This window comes from Brachyistius frenatus, unplaced genomic scaffold, assembly GCF_029030835.1.
Source record: "Brachyistius frenatus isolate BFR_SWC_R1_liver_20210118 unplaced genomic scaffold, ASM2903083v1 Contig_7, whole genome shotgun sequence".
In the NCBI taxonomy this organism is placed as follows: Eukaryota; Metazoa; Chordata; class Actinopteri; family Embiotocidae; genus Brachyistius; species Brachyistius frenatus.
The window spans coordinates 6,523,477-6,538,612 of NW_027210606.1; the positions used below are offsets into that span (position 1 = coordinate 6,523,477).

The 15,136-nt window shown below is 40.2% G+C and overlaps 1 protein-coding gene across 3 annotated transcripts in view; it reads left to right on the top strand.

The window, feature by feature from the left end:
- fbxw7 (F-box and WD repeat domain containing 7) overlaps positions 1–15,136 on the top strand; it is a 118,364-nt gene that overhangs the window by 22,370 nt on the left and 80,858 nt on the right. Inside the window, exon 1 of one of the 3 annotated variants that reach the window (XM_069689240.1) lies at positions 10,053–10,397. The exons of the other annotated variants lie outside the window; for them this stretch is intronic. Coding sequence (XP_069545341.1) covers positions 10,245–10,397 — 153 coding nt within the window. The 5' untranslated portion in view covers positions 10,053–10,244. Of the gene's footprint in view, positions 1–10,052; positions 10,398–15,136 lie in introns of those variants that run through there. 3 annotated transcript variants of the gene reach the window in all.

Consider the following 15,136-nt stretch of genomic DNA (forward strand, 5'->3'; position numbering starts at 1 on the left):
TTCTCCTCAGTGTATCACAGGGTATCAAAATATACCTGACATGGCTGCAGATATGTGACATTATATATTAGGTTCCTTTTTATGAATTCTTAAAATTCTGGTCTATGAAGTCTTTTCCCTTGTGTATGAACAGCATTGTATTGACTTTGTTGTCAGAACATAAAACCTGTGAGACTAACAGTAAGCAAAACAAATAAGGATATTATGACAAGCAATAGTGTAGTATGACATTTCCATAATTTTCAAGCAAGGCATTCAGTTTGCTAAAAGTATAGACCCTTTTGTAGTTTTACACTGCCACAAATGCTGCAAAGCACCTTCCCAAACATTAGAAACAGCCTTAAGTTGATACCATGTTAGTGTTTGTTGTCTGGTGTTGTCAACAGCTGATCGGAGGTAAGCTGGAGCCCAGTTGTTTCCTAGCAACACATTTCCCATGCAAGTGTCTGTTGTCAAGTGAACTCATTTCCTCTCCACCACGGCATCAACCACCATAAATAAGTCGCAGACTATGGGAAATACTATTGGATCGGTTGGAAATATGAAGATATTCAAATACAGAAGAAAAACCATGTCTTTAATAATCTTATAGTCCTGACTTGTACATATAAATGTGTCGCATTCAAGCCAAACGAGTTCACACATTGCTGATTAATCTCATCACCACCAGAACAATCTCTGTTTTCACAGTATACAGAAGTTTAAAACGTGATGTCTGGTGAGACATTCCCATGCTTTCTGAATGAATGCATACAGGACATGCTCTTTGATCTCCAAAGACTTCTGTGGCTCGATCTGACTAACTTCCAGTCTAGCCCTATGTTAATCTGAATGGGAATAAAATAATTCAGTCGTGTGGCTCTTCTACACTTTTTAAATGTTATCAGATTGAATGCATCACATTCTTTAAATGAAGCGAGTCACTTCACTGAAGTTGTGATGCATTTTATTTCCACCATTTATCCACTGTTTTAAAGCTGCAACAGTAACGACGGAGCTTGTATCGAAAAGGAAGACATAGCTTCCAAACCGCAAGTTTCAATACGACATTAGAATTTTTTCTGGGGCCTGATGTTGCAAAACGCAATGAACTCTATATTTATAAGAAACTTGACAGGTCTACTGAAATTCACAGGCAATTTATCTGATTGATCATCAGATTATTTTCATTTTCTTGATTCATCATACAGTCCACAAGTTGTATAAATATTATGTGTATTATATGTATATTTAAACTTATGTGTGTATCAAATCCAAGGTATCCTCTTTAAAGGGCTTGTTTTTTTGTTTTTTTCAACCACGGTTCCAAAACCCAAATTTAAAGCAGAATAAAAACAATTAAATGATTATCCAAATAGTTTCACATTTTCCTCAGGGACTAATTGTATCGGCTCCCTACTGTCCTCTTGTTTTGTGACAGTGCAAACTCCACAGACCTGAAAAACCTGTATTGTAACAAAAGCCTCACATCTGACTGTGTGGTCTACATGAGCTCCCTATTTGAGGATATTTAAATTGTGTACTATCTAATCGAATGGGGGAAAAAAGAAAAAGCCGTTGACATGAAGAAGGCCAAGTAAAGGTTTGCTTGGTGCATGTGCGGAAGACCCCACCCTGTGTTTCATTGTCAGCGTCTCAGGCAGGAAGCAGACCTTTCACACTTGTGCACGAGACACAGTGGAAGTTGTTGAAGTCGTTATGAACAAACAGGAGGTGAATTCACTCCGAGGCATCCTAGGTGTGTGTTGGTCATTTTAATAAAGGCATGTGTAAAAGAAGGGGACTAAAAAGCATGTGTGCACTGCAAAATCTTTTTATTTATATTATTTATAGTTTTTTGTGCTTTTAACTTGGAAACCTCGCATAACATATTGACAGAATTATCAAATGTCTCATCTTCTCCATTCGTCATCAAACTCTCTCTCTTTTTTTTTTTAATTGTAAGAAATAGCCATACTTTTATATCTTTGGTTTGATGCATGTGTGGTTGTCAAAAATAGGTGTTTTCAGCAGAGAGCCCACAGTTAATGTGTTGTCTGTATATTCAGCGTTCAGAGCTGGGGGGGGGGCTCTTCCTTAAAGAGTGAGGTCCAAGTCTTGAATTATTCATCCCAGGCACGCACTGGTGAATTAAAGGTAAAGTGATAGCACATCGCGGTGCCTTGCTTGGCTCTCTGCTGCATTTTTAAAGTGTAGACTGGCACTCAAATGTCAAAATGTTAACATTGTCTTGCCCCTTAAACTGTTACTGTGATCCCAGGGACTGGATAAAGGACATTTGATATGGAGTTTGAATAATTCAGGATGATGGTTTGGGATTGAATTGTCATCCAAGTGCAGCTTCCCTATTTCGATCCCAGTGCTATCTCCTTTTATTCTAGACATCAATGCCTGATACGGTGACCTCTAAGAAAACTCACCATATATATATATATATATTTTTTTTTTGAATTATCCAGCAAACATGAAACTGACATGACAAACACTTTTACAGAAGCAGAAGGACTGTCATGTTTGATCTTGAAAGCAGAGCAGGCTGCAGAGCTGTGTGTGTTCTTGCTGGTTGGCTTCCTCAGAAGACATTTTGAACATATGAAAGAATAGCGACGCAGCTTCCAGAGAAAAGGTGAAGGTTTGCAGCAGAATTCCTGTCGCTGAAAGTGCTCTGCTGTCATATTTTTTGAAAAGGTCCTTTTTCAATTTGAATTTGAAACTGCTTCCTAAGCAGACTGTTGAAAGAGTCTGAGATTTAGATACCCTTTGTGTCACTCTTTAATCAGTCCCACACCTCTCACCCACTCATTCTATGTAAATAATTCAGAACAGCCTTTTGCCTGCTTCAGAGAGTAGCGCACACACAATTGATAGTGGAGGATGGCTAGGGACAGTCAAAACTCCTGCTCATGCACATTTCAGGAGTCCAAGAAGTTTAAATGGCTTTGATGACATTTTAAATTTTTTTTTTTTTTTGCTAGTAACTAACTTCCTTTTCATCTGTGGACATGAGCACAGGTCTAAATAAAACACTACTGAAATAAACTAATTCTGGCAGATGAAATACTAAAAGTAAATGAGGTGACATTCGATAAGGGTTACAAAAGATGAGAAGCATGGGTCACTCAACATAAAAAGTAATAATAGGTCCTGGCAGCAAAATTGCTGAATCCACGACCTCGAACGACCTTACTCCGTTGTATAGGGTTAGGATTTGGAAGAAGGCACATTCAATCTTGTCTGATCTCAGCCTGTCCAAAGAGTACAGTCAAATTGACAACATGTAAGACAAATAGAAAACTTTTTTGTCCCTGCTGCTATTGGCCCTTAAAACAATAAAAACATTTGATGCTGCATTAATTGTCCTGGGACCTTTTATTGTGTTTAATTCTTCTGATTTTTGTATGGTTTTTATTGTCCTTTTTTCATTATTGTTCACCTGACAGTGCGTTGTTACTGCTGATTGTAAAGGGCATTCACCCCTCCCCTCCCCCGCCTCTCCCCCAAGCTAATTAAAATGTTCTTGGTCCTTGAAGTAGCACATATCCAGAGTTTAACTTGAATCCTATCAGGCATTTTGTGGTCATAGCTCACTGCTGTATTTGGGATATTGGGCAAGGGGTCTATAATCAGATCAACTATGAAGTGTTTTTAATCACGATGCTCTGAGCCTGCTCTGTTTTACATTGTACCAATATGTGTGTAACAAGAACCAATGGTTGTCGGTGTGATGGTCTGCGTTAGCTTTCGAGGGGTGCGGTTTACACTTTCTCAGTCATTCATGCTTGGAGACCCTGTTGAAAACAGGAAATCCAACCTTGTCCTTGTGTTAGGGAGACAAGAAGTAGTAACTTTACTGGTCCTGTTTGCTTTGGCCTGATTCCCAGAGAGGAGTTCTGATGATGGTCAAGTCTATTTTGTGTTGTTTGATTTTTGTAACTTTTACTGTATGTTTAATGATTGACTAGTCCATTTAATTGTGTTAAGAATCAGCTACAGCCTCATAACATCCCAGATTTACCCAGTGAGAAGCAACCTCACTGACAGTATGCTAATAAGTACATGACGGTGCTTTTAATGGTTTCAACTAGTGAGAAATAATCCTCAGTCTGCCTTTGACTCAGTGGCAGATGCAAGCTGTTGCCTTGCTTGAGTTTTCAGTCTTTGGCCACTAGAGTGCAGCCTACCCAGAGAAAAAGATCTGTCTGCAGGCTCGGTCATAGGTTGTGGTTTTTAAACGACACACCAACAAGATGTGTGTCTTTGTTATGACTTTACATACACAAATATACATGGATTCAAGGTGGGTGCATATTCAACATAAACATGCAGGATCCACATTAACGCACAGGATTTGACTTCATGAGTGTTATTCCTTTCAACGCGTCAACATCTGGATGCTGAAGGATAATTGAGGACATAATTCATAAGCCCACTTCAATGTTTCAACCACTAATTGGTTTGAAGAGAGCATGTTCAATTTGACACGTTTACCACTTAATTAACCGGAGTTAATTTGACAACTGCTCCTTCAAAGTGTATTTTTGATCTGTACCGATTCAGCCAGTGTTTGGTGCGTATTTTCCGTGAGTAATTTTTTGTTAACATTAATATTGATAATGATTTTTTTTCTTGTGTTTGGGGAGTTTATTATTGTTGTGGACTTTGTTTGTTGGACACTGGCCACAATAGCCTACTTTAATGTGTCATTAGTGGCTGCATCAGTCTTTCAATGAAGAGCATGCTATAGATTTACCAGCAGTCAGAGTGCAGGCAGGGTTACATAATGTCACTTTATAAAAGCAAGATAATAAAGCAAGCACATAGATGCAGATGAAACATCTTTGTTTTGCTAAAAAAGAAGAAAGTAATGGGTTTTTAAAGACTTTAGTTGACACAGACATGATGACATCCACTGTGACAAAACTAGGGGAGTTTCAGTTTTTTGTTTTTCTGTCTGTATTCCTTCTTTTAAATTGATAAAGATGAGTTCTGATATTGAATCAGCGTTTGGCATAAGTTTATACACAGTGCAGGTATTATAAGAATCGAAGAGAAAGACGTCCAATCCAGTGTAGGAGGTGGCTCCGGAGTCATTTCTCATGGTTGAAACGCAGTGCATTAAAACGTCATCTTTCAGTAAGCAAGAATAATGGCAGCAGGCCTCTCAGCTCAGTAGTTAAAGATGAGTTTGACTTTTAGCAAACAGAATTATTGATGTACTTGTGGTACTGCAGCAGTGTTTTTGTTTGAACCTCAACATTTCCGTCAGTGATACGAATGTTAACATACCACCAACATAACCATACCAACATGTGATTGAAGATTTAAGAACTACATTTGTTGTGAATTGGTTTAAACACGGCCCGTTTACAGGTGAGATACCTAAACTGATTTAGGTTCAATACTAGATTTAATTTGAAAATGTGAGTAGTATACTATGAGGAAGTACATTTACTAAGTAAGTACTTTAGTTAATTGCAGATTCTGGGTACTTATGTATTTTCATTTCATGGGACCCCTCTACAGTGCAGTATTGTACTTTTAACTCTATGGCGTTTATCTGTCCGCTTTAGTTACTCGTCACTTGACTTAACAAAGTAAGAGTTTTACAAACAAAACACAAAGAGATAATACAACATGATGTATTGTTTTCATTCACTGCTCACAAAACAATGTGTAACTCTGAAGTGATGAAAATGTTTGTGTGCTCGTCATGTTATCATCCAGGGGATAACTGACTTGCCTTTTGGTTCCAGTAAAAGTGGAAAAGTCTTTCAGGCTGCTGTTTTGTGTTACAACAACTGTTGAGATTATGTCTGATGGACTTCATCAAATTTATTTGTGGCCCTTTATTCTCAAAAGTTGTCTTGCTCACTGATTAAAAATCATTATACCTGTTGGAGAGTTTTGTTATTTACAGTCCTCATAAAATAAAATGCACATTGCATTTGTTTACTTATTGTGAATTAATCAAGAGATGTGTCCAATATTTGATTCTCCACATGAGAAAAACAAAAGATTACAGATTGTTTTAGAGCACAGTGTTGATTAGTGGAGCTTCTGCTCAGTTAATGATGTGCTCAAGGTCATTTGTGGGGGCACACTGTACAATGCTGAATTAATGTAGTAATTGACATAGTAATTTATGTACAGGACAAATGATAAGGCAGTGAAACTGGTGCCATAAAAATTTCCCTCTGAGGGATTAATAAAGTATTTATCTATTCATCTATATCTATGTCATATGCCAAGCTACTTGACCTGATGCTGTTACATTGTGATGCTCCCTATAGCAGCAGCATGCAATTCTTATGTCGTTATGTCTTCCTCTGAGACCCTGTGTGACGGTGCAGTGAGTCTCTGCTTTATGGATCAATACAGAGGCAGTAAGCTGACACAGTGAAAAGCAATATTCATAAATAATGAACAGGGCACCCTTTCACCCAGCCCTGTCTGTATCCGGGGTAAGAAAAGAACATCACCATGAACATGATGCTTATTTTTTTGCTTGGATAAAAACACTTTCTGCCTCCGTGTTAGCTACTGCATGCATTGAGATGGGAGGACTTTTGTGAATATTGTCCTGCCTTCTTTTTCCAGTTTGACAGTGTGATACCTTTCTTTATAGATTGTTTCTGACGGTTAGAGAGAGAGAGAGAGAGGCCTCTGTTTCATTTCTCTCCTGATGTGCTCTTTGTTCCGTGGAGATGACAGCCTGGTGTTTCAGGAAATCTTTGTTGCAGCTGAATCACAGTGCGCTGCCCCTCCTTTTAGTATCACTTCCATCAACAGCACAAAGATGTGCCAGCGAACAAGCACGGCCGCAAGTGCCTCATCATTACTCTTCTACCAGCTTTTATGTTGGCCGTATCTGGCGGTCGGTCACAGCTGCTCACCAAAACATGATGCACTTCACCTGAATATACTGATGGAGTAATAACAGTTTGTGTCAGTTTGCACTACCCATGTGAACGGGGGACTGATGGCAGTCGATTGTAGAGTGGATCTCTCTGCATCATTAAGTTCGAGTCGGTATGGTGAATACTGAACAGGGAGGGCAGTCAAGGTGCAGACACTTTTGCACTCTCAGTGGGTGCACACTTAAATTCACCTCTTGCTGCTGTGTTGAAACTGAACACAAAGCAGGTTGTAGAAGGGCCGCAGCTACATTTATAGTAAAAATAGTCGAGTGGATATTGGACACAAATTGGTTGTGGGTTGCTTGAAAGATAAGGAAGCATCTGCTACTTGTGAGTTCTGAGATTAAAGTCCACAGGGAGTTTGTACATTGGATACTACAGCTGATGTCTGTACAGTAAAGTAGGATGACAATAACACACCTTAAGAGATCGTATTGCTACCCAGTACTCACCTAAGATGGAGAAAAATGTCCTGAACTTGTGAATCGTTGTTTTCTATGTGATTTGATTGATCTGTCCTTTTATTTCCTGTCAGCTGTGTTGATTCAGCTGTTCACAACAGTGGGCATGTGAGATGTTCCACATCCACAACGTTAGATGCCAGCAGACATTCAAACAGCACCTGCCTTGTTAAAGTTCTGTCAATCTTAAGCACATTTACAATTAAAATGCCAGTAGTAGAGCTGTTTGTTAGCATACTCAGAAGTCATATACCCAAAGTCAGCAGCTTTCTTGCTCTACATTACACAACAGTAAAAATGACGGGAAAGAAGAAGTGAGGCAACCTGTTGCTTTAAATGCCAACTTCCTGCTACCTGCTTTTAAGTCACATTTTACTTCAAATGTTTAATATTACCTGAAAAAATAACTTTAACAAATAACCTGATTGATTACCAAAATAGCTGTCAAACAATTGTTTTCAACTCAACATCTCAGTGTCACAGAATCACTATTTTAACAGATCATATCACATTTTAAATAAACACATTGACATCGTGTCTTATTTTAAATTCCATGTTTGATTCTTACCATTAAGGGATGTCCTGGTGTTACAGATTTGGTCATATGCACAGCTACCAGTGAACGTACACAATTATAAATACCAAATTTAATCAATCTGTCTTTCAACATAAACTATTTTATAAAAAAATTAAAAAAAACTCAATGTGCTAACGCACGCACGCACGCACGCACGCACGCACGCACGCACGCACACACACACACACACACACACACACACACACACACACACACACACACACACACACACACACACAGCATCATATTTAGATAGACTGAACTATAATGATTGTAGTTTACTGACCCTATGAGCAGCAGCCAGCTCACATAAAGATCTCATTACATTAATCTAAATCTTAGCCTTTGTGTGAGGACCATTGCTTTTCTAAACATGTGAGCTGCTCAAATAGGTTTGAGGTGTTTCCTTCTTTTGTTCCAAATGCCCTGTGACACCGCTTGCATACCGACTAGTAGTTGTTCTGTAACTGTAAAAAGCAAAACATCTCCATACACGATTGTCGCATTGTTTTTTTTTTTTCTTCCACAAGTCGCAGCGGACCGGTTGCTTTACTTCCACTTTTGCTGTCGCTGTTCGAGATGTTGCAGTTATTGTCCAACATCTACGGCTCCTGTAGTATCGTACAAAAACAAGTACTCTGACCTTTCTGAATTTCAGGATCAATTTGGTAATGAAGTATTGGTTCTTGTGACATCTCTGATGCTGACTGATCAATACATTATTATCTGATATTGTCTGAAAAATACATGCGCTTCTTGTAGCCGTGGGGGATAGCTGCATTCTGATTGGTCAGAATTAGATTTTTGCAGCATCTATATAATTTTCACAGTTTTCTCCTTGTTCATTGTCTTCATATTGACGGTTACAGCTGGCAGTGATTTTGAATAGTCATTTAACAGTATTACTATTAATAGCAAGCTGTTGCCGCTCCTTTAACAGAGAGGGCCCCATCTCAGTTTATTGTCATCCTATCTTTGTCTTGCCATTATTACTGCCCCTCCCACTCGCTGTCTCTCCCTCCCGGCTTCATCAGCTCTGGTAACTATTAGCGTCTGTGCTGAATAATGTGTGTGCCGTCCCCGCGCACATTCCTCAGGTTAAACATCCGTGATGAGGTGAGCAGGGAATGTGCAGGCGATCCGAAGCCGGCATAGATGTTGACACGCGAGGGAATTAAAAAGGATGCACTTGAATTACGGATGTTTGAACGAGCACTAATCAGACATGCAGCCTGTGTGTGCCATATCATCTTGTGCTCCATCTAGCTGCTCTATTAAAAGCTTAATATCTGGAAATGACTGTGATCGAGCTTAATGACTGCAGTTTTTCTAAATGGTTTATTTTCCACTTGCCTTTTCCGTTTTTCTTGATCATTTAGAGAAACTGTCACACTGTAAGGATTACAGTTCTGCCCTTAAAGTGTCCATTTATGTCCCTGATTATTACACTGATCACCAGCGGCATCTTGACCGCACTGACAGATTATTACCATAATAATCCTGTCTGCTCCTGTTATTGTCTCCTAAATGCTTACACTGGACCCCTCCCCCCACCGTATCCTCACTGTACCCTGCTTATCAGTCCTTCTGTGCATGCAGACTAGCTTGGATTTCTTCTAATATTCTGTCCATTGCTTCCTCAATTGATGGAGCAACTCGGAGCTCGAATGTCATGAGAGGAAAGCACTTTTATCGGCAAGTTGGAGGAGCTTAGTCTGAGTGGTTTACCACTGGAGCTAGTGGTGGCGGTGGTGGGGTGCACAGTGGAGGCAGCAGTGTTGATGGGGATAGCATCCTCTTTGCGCCGCAGCCGGAGGGAGTGGAGAGAATCGGATGGAAATTGTGGGAGACAGAAAGGAGTAGTGGCAGACGTTGTGTGTTATTTGCAATCAAAGAAGGATGTTTTGTGCATTGAAGTGAGTTTGGAAAAATAAGGAATAGGGCTGTAGCAGGAGGCGTGTGGTGTTCAGAGATAGAAGTACGGCAGAGGAAGTGGAGTAAGTGAATCACGAGGGAAATGGACCGAGAAACTGTACTTCCCAACTCGTATAGCCTCTGTGTGGACTAAGGTGAGCGTCGGTATCTGTATTATGCGTGCCGTAGATGTAAGCAGCCTGATCTCTTGACGGATACCTGTGGAATCAGCACCATGTGGAATACATTACAGAAAAGGCAGGAGCTGTGAGGACAACTGAGGGATTTCAGTAAGGACCAGGAAGTGTCTGCAGCTTGCAGCTACTGCCTCTTTTCTCCACGCGTCTTCTAACCCCAGAACAGCCGAGGCTACTAATGAGCAAGTCGATGTGTGGCTGTGGCTGCAGCATCATCTCCTCTCTGATGAAGAGACTGGGCCGCACATCTTGCTGCTCAGATCTCCTCTCCTGCAGCCATACTTCAGAACAGCTGCAGCGACTGGCCACCGGCTACCCACCTCAACCAAAGGTAACAGTGTGTCAGCAGCTCCCACCGGCACGGCCACAGCAGCGTCCACATGCATCCTGATCAACCGCAATCATGCTATTTGTGTGCAATGCGAGAAGCATATGCATCCCGGCGTATTGCAGAAAGAACCGCCCGTGAAGTATAATGTCCTTGTTTATCTGCTTTCGTTGTCTGAGACGGTTTTTCAGGTCTAAGAACTGTGCTACCAAGGAGAGCAGAGCAGTAATTGATTCTTTAATGGAACCAGGTGATTTAATGGCTGTCTCGCTGCCTTGACAACAGTGGACTTGCCTTCAGTCTGCCTGCGGTTTGCAGTGATTGCTGCCCCTCCTCATCAGAGAAAAAGCTTTTTCTAATGGAACAAATACAAGCCAAACCAGATTGTGTGTGCGTCTGAGTGCTCGTGTGCAGTCCAGTGTGTGAATGTAAGTGGGAGGCTTCTGTCGCATGACTGTAGCTTCTGGGGTTCCCTCTGCTTCCTTGCTTGTTGTGCCCAGGACTGTTTTAGTAGTAAGCTGGCACTGAGTGGGACTTTGTAAGTCCCTTTCCAGAGGCCCTTTGGCTGTTGGCCATTTTCACAGCAGAGGAGATTGATTCTCTTGATTTCCAAGAAGATTTACGCTCTCATGAGTGATGATAGAGATCCGTAGAGGAAAATGTTGTGGTATTATGGAGCTGTTGCGTGGCAACAATTCAATTGAAAAATAGATAATGACTGACAGTTTTAGAGGAGGCGTAGAGCTTATAGACAAAACCCTAATGTCATTTTCAGCAGAACTGAAGTCATTGTTTTCCTGAGAAGGCATTGTTATAGAAAAATAAGTATATCACTGTGTAAATGACTGTGGAGAAATGTTGTCCCTCAGCCAACCAGCTCAAGGATTTAAGTTTCACTTTCTTCCTTTGAGACATCACAGGGCACCAGCTCAAAATAGAGCCATTGATTAATAGCTCCTGTATTAAACTCGAGGCACAGATGTTTCAACAAACACTGAGTATTTATAGAATTACAAGACTTTGAATGAAACCTGGACACTCGTCCTCTATATTTCATTTCTTAGCTTAAATAATTCATAATTTCAAAATTCTCAACTCCTATTACGGCCCTTGTGTCACATGTTGCAGTCACTCAGGAGGCAAAATTTGTCCTTCAGCTTTCAAACGCAAAGTATTGGTTTGTTTAGCCCTCACTTACCTCCCACTGGTAATACTGGAGCCTCTATACACCAGCAGCTCAATCTATACCTATAGCTACACTGTGCTTTGCCAACAGCCGATATATTCCAACAGCTCTTTTGAGGTCACATTGGTGTGAGTTATTGCCACCATTTGCCATATGCCAATGTTCAATGTCAAACTATGGCTCTTCTTCTTCCTAATGTGTTGGTGTCTTATCAAACCTTGATGAGGCTCATACTGTAAGAGTGGCATAAAATGAACAGTAAAAGATAAAAAGTCTAGTCACAATTATTTGTATGACTATTAAGCATCACCAAAAAAATTGAAGGTCAATGCAGCCTTAGCTAATTTCAAACTACTGACTTCCAGCACAAAATTAGTACAGCTGTGATTATAGTGTATGTGGGACCGCATTTGGGTTTAGTTTGAATCAGTCGTGATTGAGCGCTGAAGCGGTTTTAACCAAGAATAGTCCACTGTTATAATTTTGCTCAAGCTAGAAGGTTTTGATTTGTGTCGATGGTTTAACCTCTAAAGCAGTAGGTATGAAACAAGTCTGGATACCGGCAGTGAGGCTGGACAGGCACGTTAGCTGCTGCTCTACTGTGGTCTATAGCACATTAATGTATACCTGTGTTAAACATCCATCACAGCATGTTGGGAACTCTGTCCAAATCCATCCAAGAGTAGACAGCATACTCTGAAGAGCCTCATGTTGAGTCTGTGCACAAGGCTCCATTAATGTGCATGTGTGTCTGTGCCACAGCTGTGGCTTTATATGTGAAGTGCCAACTTGGCACCTCACTCTGAAGAAATCCCTACTCCCCATCAGCAGCTATACCAGCGACTATCTGGATGTATGGTGCACTGCCAAACTGCTGGGCACACATTGACTGTATTATTCTATCAGAAGGAAAAATCTTTTGCCCAGTAAGCAGCGCTGAAAGTAACGCTCTTAAAGGCACTATTAAGGAGATGCTGTCTTACTTGGCATTTTACAAACTGCCATTGAAAGTGAATACAGGCAGCATGTGCTTCCATTAGTTTCAGGTTTCTCTTTTTTTTTTTTTTTTTGTTACTTAGGGCATTAAATAAAGCTATCAACACAATATTGGCAAATGTGTAAACAGATATTTGACTGATTACACATCCAGAAGAAGCAGAACAACATTCTTGTGAAAGAGTTATGTTTCTTTTGGTCTTTACCAATCAACTGATGCCAAAAATGCCTTAACCCTGTCACTGCTAAATGCTTTGTGTAATGTTGTCCAGTAGTTGCATTTATTTGCACCTTTTTTTTTTTTTTTTTTAAAGAGTAACTACTGCGTCTAAAAATGACTAGAGTGTAAAAGTGGAGTTTTCTGTCAGGAAAACCAAAACAAGGAGCTGAAAGATGATTAAATAGTCAATTGAGCTGAAGGGAACAGCAGTTAGGGATGAATCTCGGTGGGTGGGAAAGTTGGGCTTCGTTTGTCAAAAAGTTGCAGGGCTTTTTCATGATGAACAAGGCTGACTGTCTGACTCTAAACCAAGCATGTGTTTTTTTGTGATTTCATAACAACTCTGATATTGTTTTCTGTGTTTGGTCTCAAGAGGCTCTCTACCAGGAGACACAAATTCACAACTGCCCTCCCCAGTTTCCTAAATCTATTTTTGTCCAAGTCGCAGCTCTTGCAGGACTAACAATAGAAAGAGATGAATGAAACCTGTGTGTGTGTGTGTGTGTGTGTGTGTGTGTGTGTGTGTGTGTGTGTGTGTGTGTGTGTGTGTGTGTGTGTGTGTGTGTGTGTGTGTGTGTGTGTGTGTGTGTAAAACTGCAGAGTCTTTGCTCACTTCAAGTGTTGCTGGCGTTTAGTTTTCTCTGTGTATTTGCTGCACCAACCTCTCTCCTCCAACTACTCTTTAATCTTTCAGAGAAAAACAGTTGGTGTAATTATAAGAGCTGGTATTCAGAAATAATTTTGTGCTTGTCATTTAAGTTTTTGAACAGGAACTCTAAAATGTCTGCTAATAAATGAATCACATCTTGGCTGTTTCATCAGAGCCACATTTTTTATTCTGTCAGCCTGTTTGCACATCTTCCAACTGTCTGAAACAACAATAATAACAAACACATGTGTTACAGCTGTGTTACAAATGATAGAATGTTGGTTGTTCCGGTAAAAGGCAGGGACAACTTCAGCTATTCATAGCCTTCCTTTTCTGAGCTCACAGCAATGAACTGGCAGTCCCAAGGGGCAGGGGGGCGGGGGGTGAGGGGGGGGGGCTGTGCAATCTGAGATAGGTCTAATGCTTCCCACCACAGCACCGGGACTTCACAGCAAAGAGGAAGAGAAGCCTTACAAAGGGACCAGTGACTTTTTCCTCAAGGTCAAAACAATTGGTCTGAACTGAAGGAGATAAAGTATGTGAGCCTGCCCAAAATATTTTCTCATCTCTTGTGTAGTACATTGAGGAGATTTGGAAGTACAGTCTGCTTAGCTGATTCTTAATTTGTCACAGTTAAGATTAGCTTGAGACCTCATGTGGGCATTTAAAGGGCCCATTGGCACATTTGAAGCTACATTAACGAAGATTATGAGCAATTTAACCAAAAAAAAAAAAAAAGTTTCTTTAGACTGTATAGCCAGTAGGGACCCAATGACCTCATATTTCCAATAATAAAATGCCACACGACTGATAGCTGAAGCTGAAAGAATCGTTTATTGATGAAGAGTGAAAAGTCAAATAGTTTTTCCTCATTGGTTGTTCATAATGCCAAATACCTATTTAGAAGAAATCTTTTATCTTTATCGTGGACTACTATGAGAAGTTTATGCCGCAGCACACCAATGAGATGGATCTGAATCACAATGTACAGAGTTTTGTGACAGGACAACTTTGTCTTAGAGCTGAACATCTATTGGTGAAAGTCATTGATAATAAAAAGCAAAAAGGATAGAGTTGCTTTGTATGCTACCAACTCAACCCACTACTACTTGGACTGGACAAATCCACGAGTCACACATCCCACTTTCTTTTATTTACATAATCCTTTGCTGCCACACAAATGTTGAGTCAAAGTAAAATTTATGGACTAAGTTTGTTTTCCTTTAAGTGATTTTAGAATTGAACTTGCTGAAAGGACTGATTTGGTTCGGTATTAGAATAGAAAAATTAGCCTTTTATTTTGCACCAAATTCCACTAACTACACTGACATATTTTGATTTTAAAACATAACGTTTGCTATGTTAATGTAACAGTCAATCTCATCGGCGTCAGTGAGCCACATCATCTCTCCATACATGGGTTGACTTGGCCGTTTCTCTCAGGTCGATAAATTAAACTGCATCTACTGTTAGATAGACTGTATGTGTGGCGTTCAGGGAACGTTGGTAAATTGTAGTGTTTACGGATAGCTTGCATGTGAGGCGTTTATGTGACATTGTTAATTGCAGCTGCAGAAATAACCTGGGTCATCCTCTCCCCCCTAAACTGCATGAAAACTAAAGCTAAAAAAAAAAGGTTTTCCCAGGAACCCGTTTCAAAGTCAAGGTATCTGTACTGGAGCTGAAAATTA